At 64.6% G+C, this 13690-nt stretch overlaps 5 protein-coding genes across 5 annotated transcripts in view; 3 read left to right on the top strand and 2 right to left on the bottom strand.

Annotated features, from left to right (window-relative positions):
* Positions 1–24: 24 nt before the first annotated feature.
* EMIHUDRAFT_249869 (hypothetical protein) lies at positions 25–1397 on the bottom strand (the record flags this gene model as incomplete). Its single annotated transcript, XM_005758849.1, has 1 exon — positions 25–1397. A coding segment is annotated over one exon (1373 nt), but the record flags the coding sequence as incomplete, so codon positions are not given.
* A 174-nt stretch (positions 1398–1571) lies between these two features.
* On the top strand, positions 1572–6796 carry EMIHUDRAFT_471193 (hypothetical protein; the record flags this gene model as incomplete). Its single annotated transcript, XM_005758848.1, has 11 exons — positions 1572–1850; positions 1971–2385; positions 2493–2597; positions 2690–2773; positions 2926–3197; positions 5025–5103; positions 5478–5772; positions 5845–5996; positions 6085–6165; positions 6352–6441; positions 6677–6796. Exons 1-11 carry the CDS (start codon positions 1600–1602, stop codon positions 6794–6796), a joined length of 1944 nt encoding a protein of 647 aa, XP_005758905.1. The 5' UTR covers positions 1572–1599.
* Positions 6797–7604: 808 nt separating this feature from the next.
* On the top strand, positions 7605–9783 carry EMIHUDRAFT_249865 (hypothetical protein; the record flags this gene model as incomplete). The annotated part of the gene is made up of 3 exons (XM_005758847.1): positions 7605–7922; positions 8098–8199; positions 8272–9783. 3 exons carry the CDS (start codon positions 7605–7607, stop codon positions 9781–9783), a joined length of 1932 nt encoding a protein of 643 aa, XP_005758904.1.
* A 484-nt stretch (positions 9784–10267) lies between these two features.
* On the bottom strand, positions 10268–11182 carry EMIHUDRAFT_249864 (hypothetical protein; the record flags this gene model as incomplete). The annotated part of the gene is made up of 1 exon (XM_005758846.1): positions 10268–11182. One exon carries the CDS (start codon positions 11180–11182, stop codon positions 10268–10270), a length of 915 nt encoding a protein of 304 aa, XP_005758903.1.
* A 1399-nt stretch (positions 11183–12581) lies between these two features.
* Positions 12582–13690, top strand: part of EMIHUDRAFT_460114 (hypothetical protein) — a gene marked incomplete at its 3' end in the record, with an annotated part of 1690 nt that continues 581 nt past the window's right edge. Inside the window, exons 1-3 of the mRNA XM_005758845.1 lie at positions 12582–12639; positions 12716–12883; positions 12969–13447. Coding sequence (XP_005758902.1) covers positions 12610–12639; positions 12716–12883; positions 12969–13447 — 677 coding nt within the window. The remainder of the gene's footprint in view (positions 12640–12715; positions 12884–12968; positions 13448–13690) is intronic.

The raw sequence follows: 13690 nt of genomic DNA, 5'->3' as shown, positions 1-13690 counted from the left end.
CAGATGGAGTCGCCCATCTCCGACTTGACCGAGAGAGGTAGCTCTGCCGGAGTCGGCGCCTTGGTCGGGAAGTACGGTGCCATGTCGCGGCGCCAAGTCTGGACAGTGAAAAGCGCGAGGAGGTTTACGGCGTCCGTGTCGAGTCGTGCGGCGGTGCCGCATCGCTCTCGGGCGGCCGTGTCGGTGAGCAGCGTAATGATCTTGGAGCGTGAGTCGGTGAGGGCGGGCGGAGAGACCATGGAGGTGAGCCAGAGGTAGAGATCATGGGCGAGGCCGGTGTAGATATCTCCTCCGCTGTGTGAACCCACGAAGGCGAAGGCGACCGACAGTGCGGAGAGTGCAATGTGGGTTGACGATAGGAAGGCACTCTCGGGGATGGGCGGGAGGGGCGGGTCTGGAGGCGGTGCGCGGATTGTGAATCCCGAGGCGCGCGGGCCGTACGGTGAGAGGCGGATGAGGTCAATCCAGTAGGTCAGCTCAGAGCGCCGAGCGTTGGATATCCAGACGTCCGCCCAGCCGTGGCACGGCGTGCCCGTCGGGCAGTGGCAGACGGGCAACTTGCCGGCGAGGTCGTGCACCGTGCGTTGGTAGCGCCACTCCTCCGAGAGGACGACGCCAGCGTGTATGCGGATGCAGATGATGAGGCCGTCTGGCTCCTCGTCTAGGACGTTGTGAAAATCTCGCGGTTTGATCATGTTCCCGTGGTACAGCGGATTGTTTGGGTCGCCGCCGCGGCCGATGTAGATCTCGTTGTGGAAGTAAGGGCGACCCTTGCAATCGAAGACAGACTTGACTGGGAAGGTGAATTCGTAGGACAGATACCCAGCCTTGATCACATCAAAGGGTGGGAGGTAGGAGAGGAGGAGGCGCAGGTCTTCCGGGTTGCGTCGGAGCTCCTGCTTGAGCATCGAGCTCTGCGCAATCTCTATGAGCGTGGGACCTCCGATCTTGGGGCGCTTGCCGTCGGCGCTCTCGCCACTGGATGTGGAGATGTCGCCGTGGAGGGATGGGTATTGTGGGTCGTACTCGGGGATGGTGGGATGTGACGGAGTTGGGTGCTGTTGTGCGGCGTGGAGTGCGTAGGACGGCACGGCAGGCGCCAGGCGAGGAGGAGGCGCGAATGTGTCGGGCAAGGTCGATTTGTCGACAATCTGAGGGCCAGTCGATGGTGGCGGCGCCGAGATGTTCGGCGCTGGCAGAGAGGAGGTCTTGGTTGAGTCGAAAAGCTGGTTTGCGGCGAAGCCGTATGACTGGTTGGGCTTGAACTCGGCTGCATTTGGATTGAGCGTCGAGCAAAGGATGGACTGCGGATTGATCAGGCTCGAGGTCGCAGTAGCGAGATCGCGGGACGAGTCGGCGTGGCCGTCGTGGCGCGGGGCGAGAGAGGTAGCGAGCATGTTTTTGCGCTGTGTTGAGCATTTTGGCTATTTGCTCGTGTGGGGGTATATCGCAGATTTGTCAATGGTACCGCGTCTGCGACGCGGGCGCCTTGCGGGCAGAGCCCTTAGCCACCCTTTTATCTTGCCCCGTCAAAAAACCGCAGTTATAGTTTGCGCGATTTCTTTATTTCACTGGCGCGCCACTGCTTGCAGTGCAGCAATGCGCGCCGCAGCCAGTGCGGGCTCCAGCGGAGCCGCCGGGGCAGCAACGGATGCCAGCGGACGCCCCACGCGCGGCGCTCCCGCCCAGTCGCCCTGGCTCTTCGACCGGCAGACGGTCGAGAATGCGCCGTCGCGCAGCTGGTTTCTGCAGCGCGCCAACGGAGACGAGGTGCAGGCGAGAAAGAAGGAGGAGGAGTACCGGATCGGCTCTTGCCAGTTCATCCAGGACTCGGGCCGGGCCCTGAGAATGTGCGCGCCTCCCCACGGCGCGGCCCCGAACGCGCGCGCTGTGCGCGCGCCTGCGCAGATATATGGCGCGCGCAGCAGGGGACCGCCGCGCGCTCAGCGCCCCGCCGCGCGCGCGCCCAGGCCGCAGCTGACGATCGCGACCGCGCTCGTCTTTTACCACCGCTTCTACGCCTTCAAGTCGTACGAGCACCACGAGCGCTTTGTCCTCTCGACGACAGCGCTCTTCCTGGCGTCAAAGGTGGAGGAGACGCCGCGCAAGCTCAAGGACGTGGTTGGGGAGGCGCTCAAGAACTGGAACAAGCACGTCAAGGACTACCGCGTCCCCGAGCCCGAGTCTCGCGAGGTGCACGAGCTCAAGGAGAAGGTGCTCGTCACCGAGCGGATTCTGCTGCAAACCATCGGGTTTGATCTCTCCATCGAGCACCCGTACCGGCCGCTGCTCGCCTACGTCAAGTCGATCACGGGGACGCGCGACCTGGCGCAGATTGCGTGGAACTTCATCAACGACTCGTACCGCACCACCGCATGCCTGCAGGTGCGATCACGCACGAAAGCGCCGAATGTGGGGGACCGCCCTTGTGACCGCCCCGCGCCCCACGGCGACGATGGTGCCGACCGCGCCCACCGCCTGCCCCGCCGCAGTACTCGCCGCGGTTCGTGGCCGCCGCGGCGCTCACCCTGGCTGCCGACCGACTGACTCGGCAAGGCAAGGCGGTGCAGCTTCCGAATCTGCACAAGTCGTTCGAGGTGGGCGCCACCGCCGCCGCCGCCGCCCCCCTCGGCGCGGGTCTTGCAGCTCTGCGGGTGTCCGCAGCTCTGAAGTGTCCCCTTCACTACAGGTGCACGAGGACGGGGTCCACGCGACCATGCGTCTCCTGCGCGTCATCTACGACGATAAGCGCAAGGGCGGGGGCGGCGAGTCGGTGAGCGCCAGCCGGCCTCGCGCCAGCCGGCCTCTACCGTCGCCACCCTGCCGGGGCGCTGCCGTCGCCCCTGCAGTGGCCTCCGCCTCGCCCCCGCGTAGCACAGGAGGATCCCGAGACGGATCCAAGCACGCCACCTCTCCCCGCGACAGGGCGCCGCAAACGCGGCCGCCGCCGCCAAGGCGGAGGCTCCCGCAGCAGTCAAGACGGAGGCTCCGGCCGCGGCGGCCGCGCCCGCAGCAACTGCCCCTGCAGCTGCCCCTGCGGCGGCGCACGCGCGAACAGAGCAAGCAGCAGCCCCTGCAGAGCCGCGGCAGGCGGGGAGGCAGCCGGTGGAGGCGGGCGGCGCCGCGGCGGCGGTCAAGACGGAGGCTCCCGCTGCGGCGCCCGCCGTCGCCAACGGGGCGGTCGGAGAGAAGAGACCGTACGCGCATCTCGTGTCATGACAGCAAGCCGAAACGCGTCCCACTAGCGCTCTCTGGTGCGGCCCGGGCCCCTCCTTGTGTATTGGTTATGTGCCAAACCGCGGGCGTGTGTGTCAGTGTTGGTGTGTGTGTGTTCCGGCGCGCAGGCGGAGGCGCAACTGTGCGGTCGCGCATGGTTGTACGCGCGACGCCTGGTACGTTTTTGACATCAAGGCGACATCCATCCTCTCCCAGCCGCACGCTCGCACCTCGGGTCCTCGGCGGTGCGGCGGCTGCCCCGCGGCCGTGGGCGGCACCGTGGGGCGGCCCGCGTGTGAGCGTGTACTCACCGCGGCCTTCTCGCTTCCGCCGCTGCCGCTGCCTGCGATCGGAGTGCTGCCCCACCGATCCCGCCCTCCGCTTCGGCCGCGTCCCTCAGCGCCTCCCATCCGCCAGGCGCGAGCGGGCAAAGCGCAATCGCGTCGCGTGCGTCCTCGAGCGTGGAATCTCTGCTAGCCAGCGCGATGCTCGCGCGGCAGCGCCCAACCAGCGCCTCAAACGCCCACCGCACGCGGCCAGGAGTCACACGCGCCCGCTCCTTCGCCCGAGCGGCCGCGAGGCGCGACGGCGGCAACCCCGTGTGCGTCGGCGGAGCGCTTGCCAACGCTGCCGCGCCACCCGCCAGCGCTGCCGCCCAAGCAGACATGTCTGCACCACTGGCCAACGCTGCCGCCCCGCAGCTCTCCCGCTGCAGCTTCCCGAGCGCGGCGAGGGCAGCCGAGTAGGCCGCTCGTGCAGCTTCCGCCTCGCCGTTCGCCGCGGCACGGTCGCCCTCCAGCTTGCTCTCGAGCGCCGCACCAAACAGCTCAGCCGGCGCGACACCGACATCGCGCACGATAGCAGTGCGAGCCTGCGTGAGCGCCGCGCAAGGCTCGTCGCACCGCTCGAGGATCACACTGGATCTCGTGGACGAGACGAACGTGGCGATGCCGCCTTCGAGGCGGCCGCCCCTGCACGCGCCCAGGCACGACTTTCCCACCACATCGACCCCTTCGGTAGAGCACGCGAGGCCCTCGGCGGCCTCCAGCACGAGCGCCGAGCCGTGCTTGGTGCAAACTGAGCCCTGGCACACGGCATACTTTGGTGCCGCACCGAAAGGCGCACCAACGAACAGCATTACCGAAAGACGTGATAAAAAAAATCGCCAAAATCCTCAAAAAATTCCTCTCATCCCTCCCTTGGTTTGTCTGTTTTCTTTATTTCTTTCTTTCAAAAATTTTCCAAGGAAAAGAACTTGCGCGCAGGTGCCCGCCGCTGCCCGCCCCCGAGTGGTTCTGGCACTGGCACGCCCGGCAGCTTGAGCTAACTCCAGGCGGCCCATGAAGCAACCCGGCGAGGAGTCGCCGCACATTGAGCTGGCTTCTGCGGCGAAGCGGCGCTGGCGGAGTGCTATCCTTACGGCGGCGGCAAGGCAGCGTCCTGTCAGATTGGTGGATGAGGAGGCGCTGGACATGGAGGAAGGTGAGCAGCACAAGCACAGCACGCACGATTGAATTCGCATTCTCGCGCCACTCGTCCAGGCCCACCGCCACCTCTCACGCCGCCGCCCCTTCCTCTCCCGTCAGTCAACGCCAGAGGACTGCCTTTCCCGCGCGTCCGCTGGCGCACGCGAGCGGACGTGACAGAGGGCCGGTCGGACTCTCTGCTCCAAATCCTCCGCCGCGTTGTGCAGTGCAAGGTCACGCCAGCAGAGCTCAAGCAGCTAACTTTCCTCGCCTGGTGTGAGACACTTCAGAGACACTTCTCCTCCATGCCACGTCCGCTTGACGTCGGCTGCATGCGTGCAGGTTTTCGCTGCTGGGCTTCACGGTCGCACTCCTTGGCTCCGCAGCAGTGGTTGGTCAGGTCAAGATGCGGCTGCCTCCGGTGTCGCCGCCACCACCACCGCCGCTGTCGCTGCCGCCGCCCCCGCAGCTACGAGTACCGCCGCCGCTCCCGCCCGCACCTCCACCACTTCCGCAGCCGACATCGCCGCCGCCGTCTCCGTCGCCTCTATCGGGTCCCTGTGCCTCGCTGGCGGGCGCCCACAACTTGCGCGCCGACCGATCCCGTGCCTCCTGCGCCGAGGTTAGCCACGCGCCAGCCTCTGAGATGCTGGCGGCCTGCTCGGCCGCGCTCTTCACCGAGTGCCACGAGGAGCCTTGCACCCTCCCCGCGGCGGGCGACGGCGAGATCTAGCCGAGATATCGCCGAGAGATCTGCTCGCACACACCTAACACCGACAACTATCCGATATCCAGCGGAAACAATCATGCATCCGCGTGCTCAGCGTCGACGGCGAGACGGCAGCGGCGCTCGCGGTTGCCTGCGACAAGGCGTGGCGTGATTCATCATCAGGTTTGCACTGGCACATCACCCGGTGCAAGTACGATGCCGCGGCGGGGCGATGCACGGCGGGCGACAGTTTCGTGTGCGAGCCAGACGCGTTCTTCCGACCAATCGCCGACGCTGCTCGCAACGGACAGCTGGCCGCCGTCTCGATGCTCAACGGCCGGTTTGCTCTCTCAAAAGCTGACGTGGGTGTGCAGCTCCAAGGTGGACATGCGCGTGCCCCCACACACCGCACGATGCTCTCTCACTCAGCTAGCCGCTCCCCGCATGTCTAAGGCGCGGGCCTACCAGTGCACATGTGCGAGCGATCCGATTGCCAGCTGCGGCCGATGATCTCCACCTCGCTCATCGGGCGCGGGCACCACCGCATATTTCTCAAGGGTGGCCGCAACGCGTGCGAGCCGATGCCGCAGTGCCGCTCCTCGCGGGTCCGCGACACTTCCGAGAGACCTTTCATCTCCCTCGCCTGCCACGCACCGCCGCGCTCTGCACACCGGCCTCTCACATGCCCTTTAGGTTGGGCTCGTGCTCTCTCCGGCGGCGCTGCAGGAGCGATTGCGATGCAGCTACCCGAGCGACGGCCGCACCAATGCGAAGGTCTGCGGTTCCGCCGAGCAGGACAGCGGCGACCCGCGCTTCCCGCTCACCTCGATGGGATGGGAGTCGGGCGGCGAGTGCGCCGCGGGATGTGGGCCTGGCTGGTGCGACGAGTGGTCCGACGTCTGGCAGGGGTGGCGATGCGCGTACCGGCCGAGGCATCTGTCGCGCATGCTAGTGCTGCAGGCGCAGCACAACCCCTTCAGCTGGAACGAGGTGGTTTTTGACGGCACCGGCTACGAGACGCCGCGCCCGCCGCTCATCCTCGCCTTCCTGGTTGCCTCGGACCGTTCCGAGGCACACTGCTCGCCCATGCGCTCTGGAGCCCTCCCACGTTCAACGGGGCGTAGCCCCTGAGGATAGCACCTGGTTGGGGATAGCCCTTGGGGATAGGCCCCTGGGAATCCCCGCGGGACGTACAGATGCGGGGATGCCCCCGGACCTTGCGCGGCTGAACAAAGGTGCGGAGGAGGCTTTTTTACCACCTGACCTCACTCCGTTTGCCCTGTAGGAGGAGCTCTCGCACGCACGCGAGCTACACACACAATATGTGCAGCGCTACCCGGAGGCAGCCTCGGTGCCGCTCGTGCAGTACCACGAGTACGACGACCGGCCGTTCGAGCTTGTTTAGCTTACTTCGAGTTGCTGTGTCCTGCTGCCGCGTCGCGTAACGGAGGCTCGCGGCTTTTGTGGGGTGGCTTTTGACGGCTTACCGCGGATACCGCGGCTTCTCCCCGGCCCTCCTTGCTCCTACGCCTCTTGGAGCACTTGGAGTGCATTCGGCAACCGCACACCCAGGGCCGGGGAGCTGAGAAGCGCACCCAGCGGGCCGGATGATTGGCATCGGGTTGCGGGCAAGAGAGCCCTAGCCCAGGGGGTGCGCGTTCGCAGGGAAAGGGCCGTAAAGTAAACACGGGTCTCCGAGGGTTAGTCCGCGCTCCAGGTTTCCCCTAGCAGCGGAGCGCCCCCTCTACTCGGAGCTAATAAACACCAGACACGCACACGACGTACATCCTCACTCGACGTCACCCCTCGAGGCTTCCCGGTCTGGCCTCCCCCTCTGTTGTCTTTTTTTTGTACCTCGAGGTACGTACTTTTAGCTTAAGGGCAAACCCTGCCCGGCCCTTAGAACCCCCAGTAAGGCCCAGGTGTGGCCTAGGGCATCCGAAGGGACCATGAGGAGTCCAGTCTGAGCCATGGAGCCCATCCATCGTGCATGGCATGTGCATGTGCATGTGCATGTGCATGTGCATGTCTTCGCCCCCGAAGGTCGCGTTCAAATGGCTGGAACGGCCGTCTCAGTGGTGTCCAGCCGGCGCGATCACCGAGCCCGCGACCGACGGCGGGCCAACAACACCGCATCGCAATCATCAGAAGTAGAATCTATCTCGCCGATGACGCTCAGAAAGGCCCCCCGGCGGGCCCTGGGCTTTGCACACATGCGTGTCCGACCCAGGGCGCTGCCGTGGGGCTCGCTGCTGCGCAATCGCCCCCCGTCCGTCGCCAAGAGCTCATTGGCCTCTGATGTTGCCGCGGAGGCGATGAGGACGGCGCCGCGACGCGGCATCATTGCAGACCTTGGCGTGCGGTCGCTCTTGCCAGAGTGGAAAAAAATGCTGCGGCCTGACACTCTGGTGCAAGACATTTCTGCTGGCCTCACCGTGGGGTGCGTTGCGGTTCCTCTCTCTCTCGCGATTGCGTTGGCCAGCGGCGTTCCTCCGGAGGTTGGCCTGACGACTGCGGCGGTGGCAGGCGTGGTGGGCGGCCTGATGGGCGGTACGACGCTGGCCATCACTGGGCGAGCAATCTAGATGTGACTCGCTCATGCGATATGCACGCGCGCAACCCGCGGCAGTGGCTACAGCTAACCGCACGCCCCCTCATCGCAGGCCGGCAGCAGCCATCAGTCTGCTCGTCTGTGAGGCTGTCCAGGTTCACGGGCTCGGCGCGCTCCCCTTCATCACGCTCTGCTGCGGCGGGCTCCAGGTGCTCTCGGGCGTCACTCGAATGGGTGTCGTCACAAAGCTTGTGCCGGTGCGTGCTGAAGAAGCCCATGGTAGCACAACGCAACAGCGCCTGCGGCATAACCTTGGAGCTTTCCTCCAGGTCTGCGTCATCTCCGGATTCACGGCTGGCATTGGGGCGATGATCTTCACGGGCCAGCTGCCAAGAGCCCTCGGGATCGCGGCGCCGGCCGGGCTAAACACTGTTGAGCTCTTGCAGACAGTCGCAGGGCAGCTTGCTGATGTCAACCCCGCAGCCGCGGGCCTTGCGGCTGGCACCTGCGCCACGATGTTGCTCCTCCCTAAGTTCATGAACAGGATTCCGGCCGCGCTCGTTGCAGTGGGCGGGTCGACAGCCGCCACGCGTCTTCTTGGCCTCAACGTCTCAACGATAGGCGCGCTTCCGTCAGGCATCGAGGTCTTTCAGATGGCGTCCATCGCGATTCCACCTGTGGAGGCGCTTCCTTCTCTCGCTGGGACCGTCTGTCTCATCTACGCAATGACCTCCGTCGAGTCTTTGATCTCCTGCAGCGCTGTTGATAAGGTGAGAAGGACCTCATACAAGCACTCGGCCGATCAGGAGCTCATCGGACAGGGCCTCGCCAACGTCACCGCGGCAGCTTTTACGGGCATGCCAGTCACCTCAGTCATCGCTCGCTCGAGTGTCAACGTGCAGATGCATGCAAGCACCCGCCTGCCCTCGCTCGTCCAGTCGGGGTTTATCTTTAGCAGCGTCGTCTTTCTCTCCGATACGATTGCCACTATCCCCCTCCCCGCCCTCTCGGGCGTCCTGATCACCTCTGCGATTGGCATGCTCAACCCTGCCGAGTTCGTCCGCTGCTACAAGATCCAGCCGACTGATGCGGTCCCGTTTGCCGTCACAAGCGTCGGCATGCTCACGGTCGGGTTGGCGGAGGGCATCAGCATGGGATGTGTCGCCGCGGTTGGGATGAACAGCGTGGTGAATGGCATGCGCCTGAGCAACCAGCTGGCCGACTTCCGAATGGCCAAGGCCCTCGACATCCCGTTGTGGGAGGCCGCAGGCCGAGGCGGGATCCTGGCGGACGCGCAACATGATTTCGCGTCTTCTCCGCTGCTGGCGCAGACTGGGCTGCCAACAACGACCACCACTTCGCCCATGGCCCAGGATGTGGCGCTCTTCATGGGCACCATGGACAAGGTCACCGGCGCAGCCAAGACTCAGAGCATGCGCGTGGTCGACACAAACAGCCAGAAGCTCAGTATCGACGTCAACGCCCACATCTGGAAGCTCTCCGGACCCATCAACTTCTTGTCGATGCTCCGAATCGACGATTTCGCGTCGCAGCTGAAGCAATCTCGGGGAAGCGAGGCCATCATCATCGATGCGCACGCCGTTCCGACGTGCGAGTTCACCGGGGGTGAGGAGTTGATCAACCGGCTCGCAGAGGTTGTAGACGGGCGGGCGGTCCACATCGTCAACTGCGCGCCGCAGGTTGGATCCTCGCTCAAGCTGTGCAGCCACTCCGGCCAAATCGACCAAATCTCTATCTATTCGCGTCTGTCGCTCGACAATGAACCAGTCAACCTGAACGAGCACCGAAAGGGCGCGACCTTCGCCGTCCCAGGGGGCTAGCCTCTGTCCGAGCCTTTGGCAAAAGGGGCGTTTGGTTGCCCGCAGCCGGCCCCCCCGGTGTGTAGCCGGGGGCGTGGTGGGCGAGGGAATTCTCACGCTTGCCACTTCCTAAACTCAGCCCCGCCCCGTCTCCCTCGTTGGTGTTGTGAGTCGCGTACGGCTTTAATTTATGTTGTGCCCCGGGGTTCTATACCTTAGTCTATAGCTTCTACCGGTACTGATTTGTTTTGCTTTGTCCGTCCCCCCCCCCCCACACACCCCCAGTGTTCTCTGTTTAAGTGGAGAGACCGGGAGAAAGAGCGGCAGAGTGTTTAACATCGATGCACGACGAACCAGGGCCAACCCCCACAGCTCACACACGATCACGCGCCTCTCTGTCCTATGTGTTGAGAGGGGTTGCCCCACACGCCGCCAATTCACCGAAACAGACCACCCAGAGCACCGACCTGCTTAGAGGCAGCGCATCGCTCACGCTAGCCCAGCCTTAAAAGGAGCACATGTCGTCGAGGATGTCGACGGGATCGACCCCCTTCTGGTGCACCTTGTAGTAGAGCGGCTGGAAGTGATCCTCCCACGGCTTGGGCATGTTGAGCTGGATGCCGCCGATCAGGATGAGCTTGCCGCTGCCGAAGTCGGTGTTGATGATGCCGAGGAGCTTCTCCTTGACCGCCTCGTATGCGACACGGATCAGCGCAAGTAGCTGGTCGTCCGCGGATTTGATCTCGACGTAGCGGCGGTTGACCTGCTGTTTCAGCCACGACTGCTGCATATCCATCTCGTCAAACTCGCCCGCCTGGCCGCACTTGCAGGCGGCGTACGCGCCAAGCACAGCCCCACATGCGGTCGACTCGTGCACCTGCCCCTCTCGCAGGTACTTTCCCAGCTCGCCTCCGTCCGAGATGGCGATGTGCGGGCCAAACAGAATGACGATGTGGCCGTCATCTGGCACGTGGTGCGAGAAGGCGCCGAAGCCGGTCTTGCCGACGAACGGTGCGCCGCCGATGCCACCCATCGGGAAGCACTCGCCCCAGTGGTCCGCCATCAGCGTCGCCAGGTCGCCCTTCTCATTGTTGATCTCGTCCGGACAGATGGACTGCCCATAGATGGTGTTCTCCGGCGTCATCCCGTACATCTTCTCGAGCAGCTTGGTGCGAGCGACCACCGCCGGGCCGGGAAGGGCGCCGGGGAAGCAGCGGGAGAGAGTCTGGCCGCACTTGGAGTCTGCGGGCGGCGACCACTGCAGCCAGGAGAAGGCGGAGAGGTCGAGGGGCTTGGACATGCCCAGCTTGCGGGTCTCGACCTCCTCGCACACGCCCAGCTTGCTGGGGCGGGTCTCGACCTCCTCGCACACGGCAGCCTTTGGCCCCACTTCCTCACTGACCGGGTACGGAGCCGCCATGTTGCTGCAATCGCGCGGGCGGGCTCCACGAAAGTTGTTGATTATAATATCGAATCTGCCACACTTGTGGTCTGATGACTCCGGTGCCTCGGGGGTTGACGTGTTGAGTCGCGGTGGGGGTGCAACTCGGCACCGGATCTTGCTGGCTGTTCTTCACCTTCCTACCTACCTACCTCTAGCTAGTAGCAGCATGAGAGAGAGCTGAGAGAGAGAGAGAGAGAGAGAGAGAGAGAGAGAGAGAGAGAGAGAGAGAGAGAGAGAGAGAGACGGAGGTCAGATGGGCTAGCCCCCTTGTAGGAGAGAGAGAGAGATTTTTAGCAATACCAAACAAATCTAACACTCACTTTTGTTGTTTGTTTGTAGGAACGCCAGCGTTGCTTATTTTATTTTTTTACGGTGTACCTGTGTTAGTGCCAGTGATGGCAGTGCGCGCGCCCGTGCCTAGTGTCGTAAAAAAGAAAGAAAGAAAACAGACCACCCAAGGGAGGGGGAGGGATGGGAGGACGGCACGCTGCCACCGCACAGGGATTTTAAGTGTCGAAAGAAAAGAAAGAAAACAGAGCACCCAAGGGAGGGATGGGAGGACGGCACGCCGCCACCACACAGGGATTTTAAGGAGAGGAGTGTGGTGCTAGCCGTCGCCCACCCTAACCCTTGGTCGTCTGCCTCCTTCTATCTCCCTTCGCAGTCCCTCGCCGATTCTCGCTGATTTTAAGTGTCGAAAGAAAGAAAACGGACAACCCAGGGGAGGGATGGGAGGACGGCACGCCGCCACCACACAGGGATTTCACTGGAAGGTGTGTTGCTCTAGCCGTCGCCCACCCTTGGGCGTCTGCCTCTTCCTATCTCCCTTCGCAGTCTCTCGCCGATTCTCGCTGCAACCTTCATGCCACCTCGCGGTCGTCCCACTCTCGTCGTTCTCTCCCTTGTCGCTTCTTCCTCTGTCGCGTCGCTCTCCTCTGCCTCGTCCTGCGACGCCGCCGCCGCCTGCCGGTCCCTTGTTCTCGCGGCTTCTTTCGCCTTTCGGCGCAACTCCGCCCTCCTCGCGCGTCGCGGCATATCTTGGCCCCTCGAGTCTATCGAGCTCTCCTCGCGCAAGGACGACTCTTCTGACGCCCACTGCGATCATTTGCCGCCAAGTCATATCGTTGCTCAGGTCCACTCTCTCTCTCTCTCTCTCTTCGAACACTTGTGCCTCCACGGATGATGCCGGCGCTGGGGCCCCCTTCGGGTGCATCGTGACAGCTGACAACGGGATTTCCACTGGTTCGTCCTCCTCGGAGTCGTCTTCCCCGGCTTCCTTCCGCTCGGCTCTACGCTCGGTACGTTCGGTGTTGTCACGTCCATGCCGTGAACAGGCGCTTTGCGCTCTGTCGGCGCTCTCTGCGGAGTGCTTTCGGCGTGCGGTACCTGTGTTGTGTGCCACAATGGCTGCTGTCGCCGGCCGGCGTGCGGATGTGCGGCCCACCCTACGCCGCCCGCTCGCTCGCTCGCCGCCGCCCGCCCCACTCTCGCCGCCGTTGCCTCTCGCAGGACGCCATCCTCGAGACGATGACGCAGCAGCTGCTCCAGATCTCTTCCGTCTTTCTCGTGCAGCAGAGCGAGCTGCAGCAGGTGCGCGATCGGCTCAAGAAGGAGCTGGTGCGCGTCAACACAATCTCCGAGGCGCTGACCTCCGCGGCGCAGCAGCATCAGGACGCGGTGCGCTCCTCCTCCGCCCGCCCGCTGCCGCCCGGCGCCCGACCGAGGCCGAGGCGTCTCCCCCCTGGCCGCTCCCTATCTGCAGGTGCTCACCGTGATTCAAAACTACGAGAGCGTCGCGGCGGAGAGTGCTGGAGACGCCCTGGGACCCGTGGCCGCCACCTCTGCCGCCGCGGTCGCCGCCGGCACTGCGGCCTCCGTCTCCGAGGGCGGGCACAGAGCTCCTCCGCCTCCTCCGCCGCCGATGCAGATGTCCGCACCGGGAGCTCCGCCGCCGCACCTGGACCAGGCGCTTGCGCGCCAGCAGTCGGTGAGGCAGGTGCACCTGCCTCCGGTCGCCAGCCAGCCCAGCGTCTTCACGCAGCTGCCCGCGCCGCCCGATGAGGACGAGGACGAGGGGATCCGGTACGTGGACAACCTCAAAGTGGTGGGGGGGCTCCTCGGCACGCCGCTCAAGGCGAGCGGCGAGTTCGTGGGGACACCGGAGGCGACGTGGTTCCGGCAGCGGAGCAGCCTCACCGGACGCGGCGAGGATCGTTTCGTTCCGCTCGGCGCCGCGCAGGGGTCGGGGAGGGTAGATGCGCCAGGGGGCGGGGCGGGGAGATGCCCCCGGGGGGGAGGGGGGGGGGGGGGGAAATCCCCTGGGCCACCCCAATTTTTTGTTAGGCACCCGGGCCCCCCCAGGCCCCCCCGACCCAAAAGCCCGGGGAAAAAACCCCTTTCCCGGGGACCCTCCCACACAACCACCCTGGGGGGGGGAAAAAAAAACCCCTTTTAGAGGGGAGGGGAACAAAAAGGGGAAGGGGC

The sequence above is a fragment of the Emiliania huxleyi genome (genome assembly GCF_000372725.1).
Source record: "Emiliania huxleyi CCMP1516 unplaced genomic scaffold EMIHUscaffold_835, whole genome shotgun sequence".
Classification (NCBI taxonomy): Eukaryota; Haptophyta; order Isochrysidales; family Noelaerhabdaceae; genus Emiliania; species Emiliania huxleyi.
The sequence above is the reverse complement of the archived record's forward strand: the minus strand, read 5'-3'. Positions and strand labels throughout refer to the sequence as shown.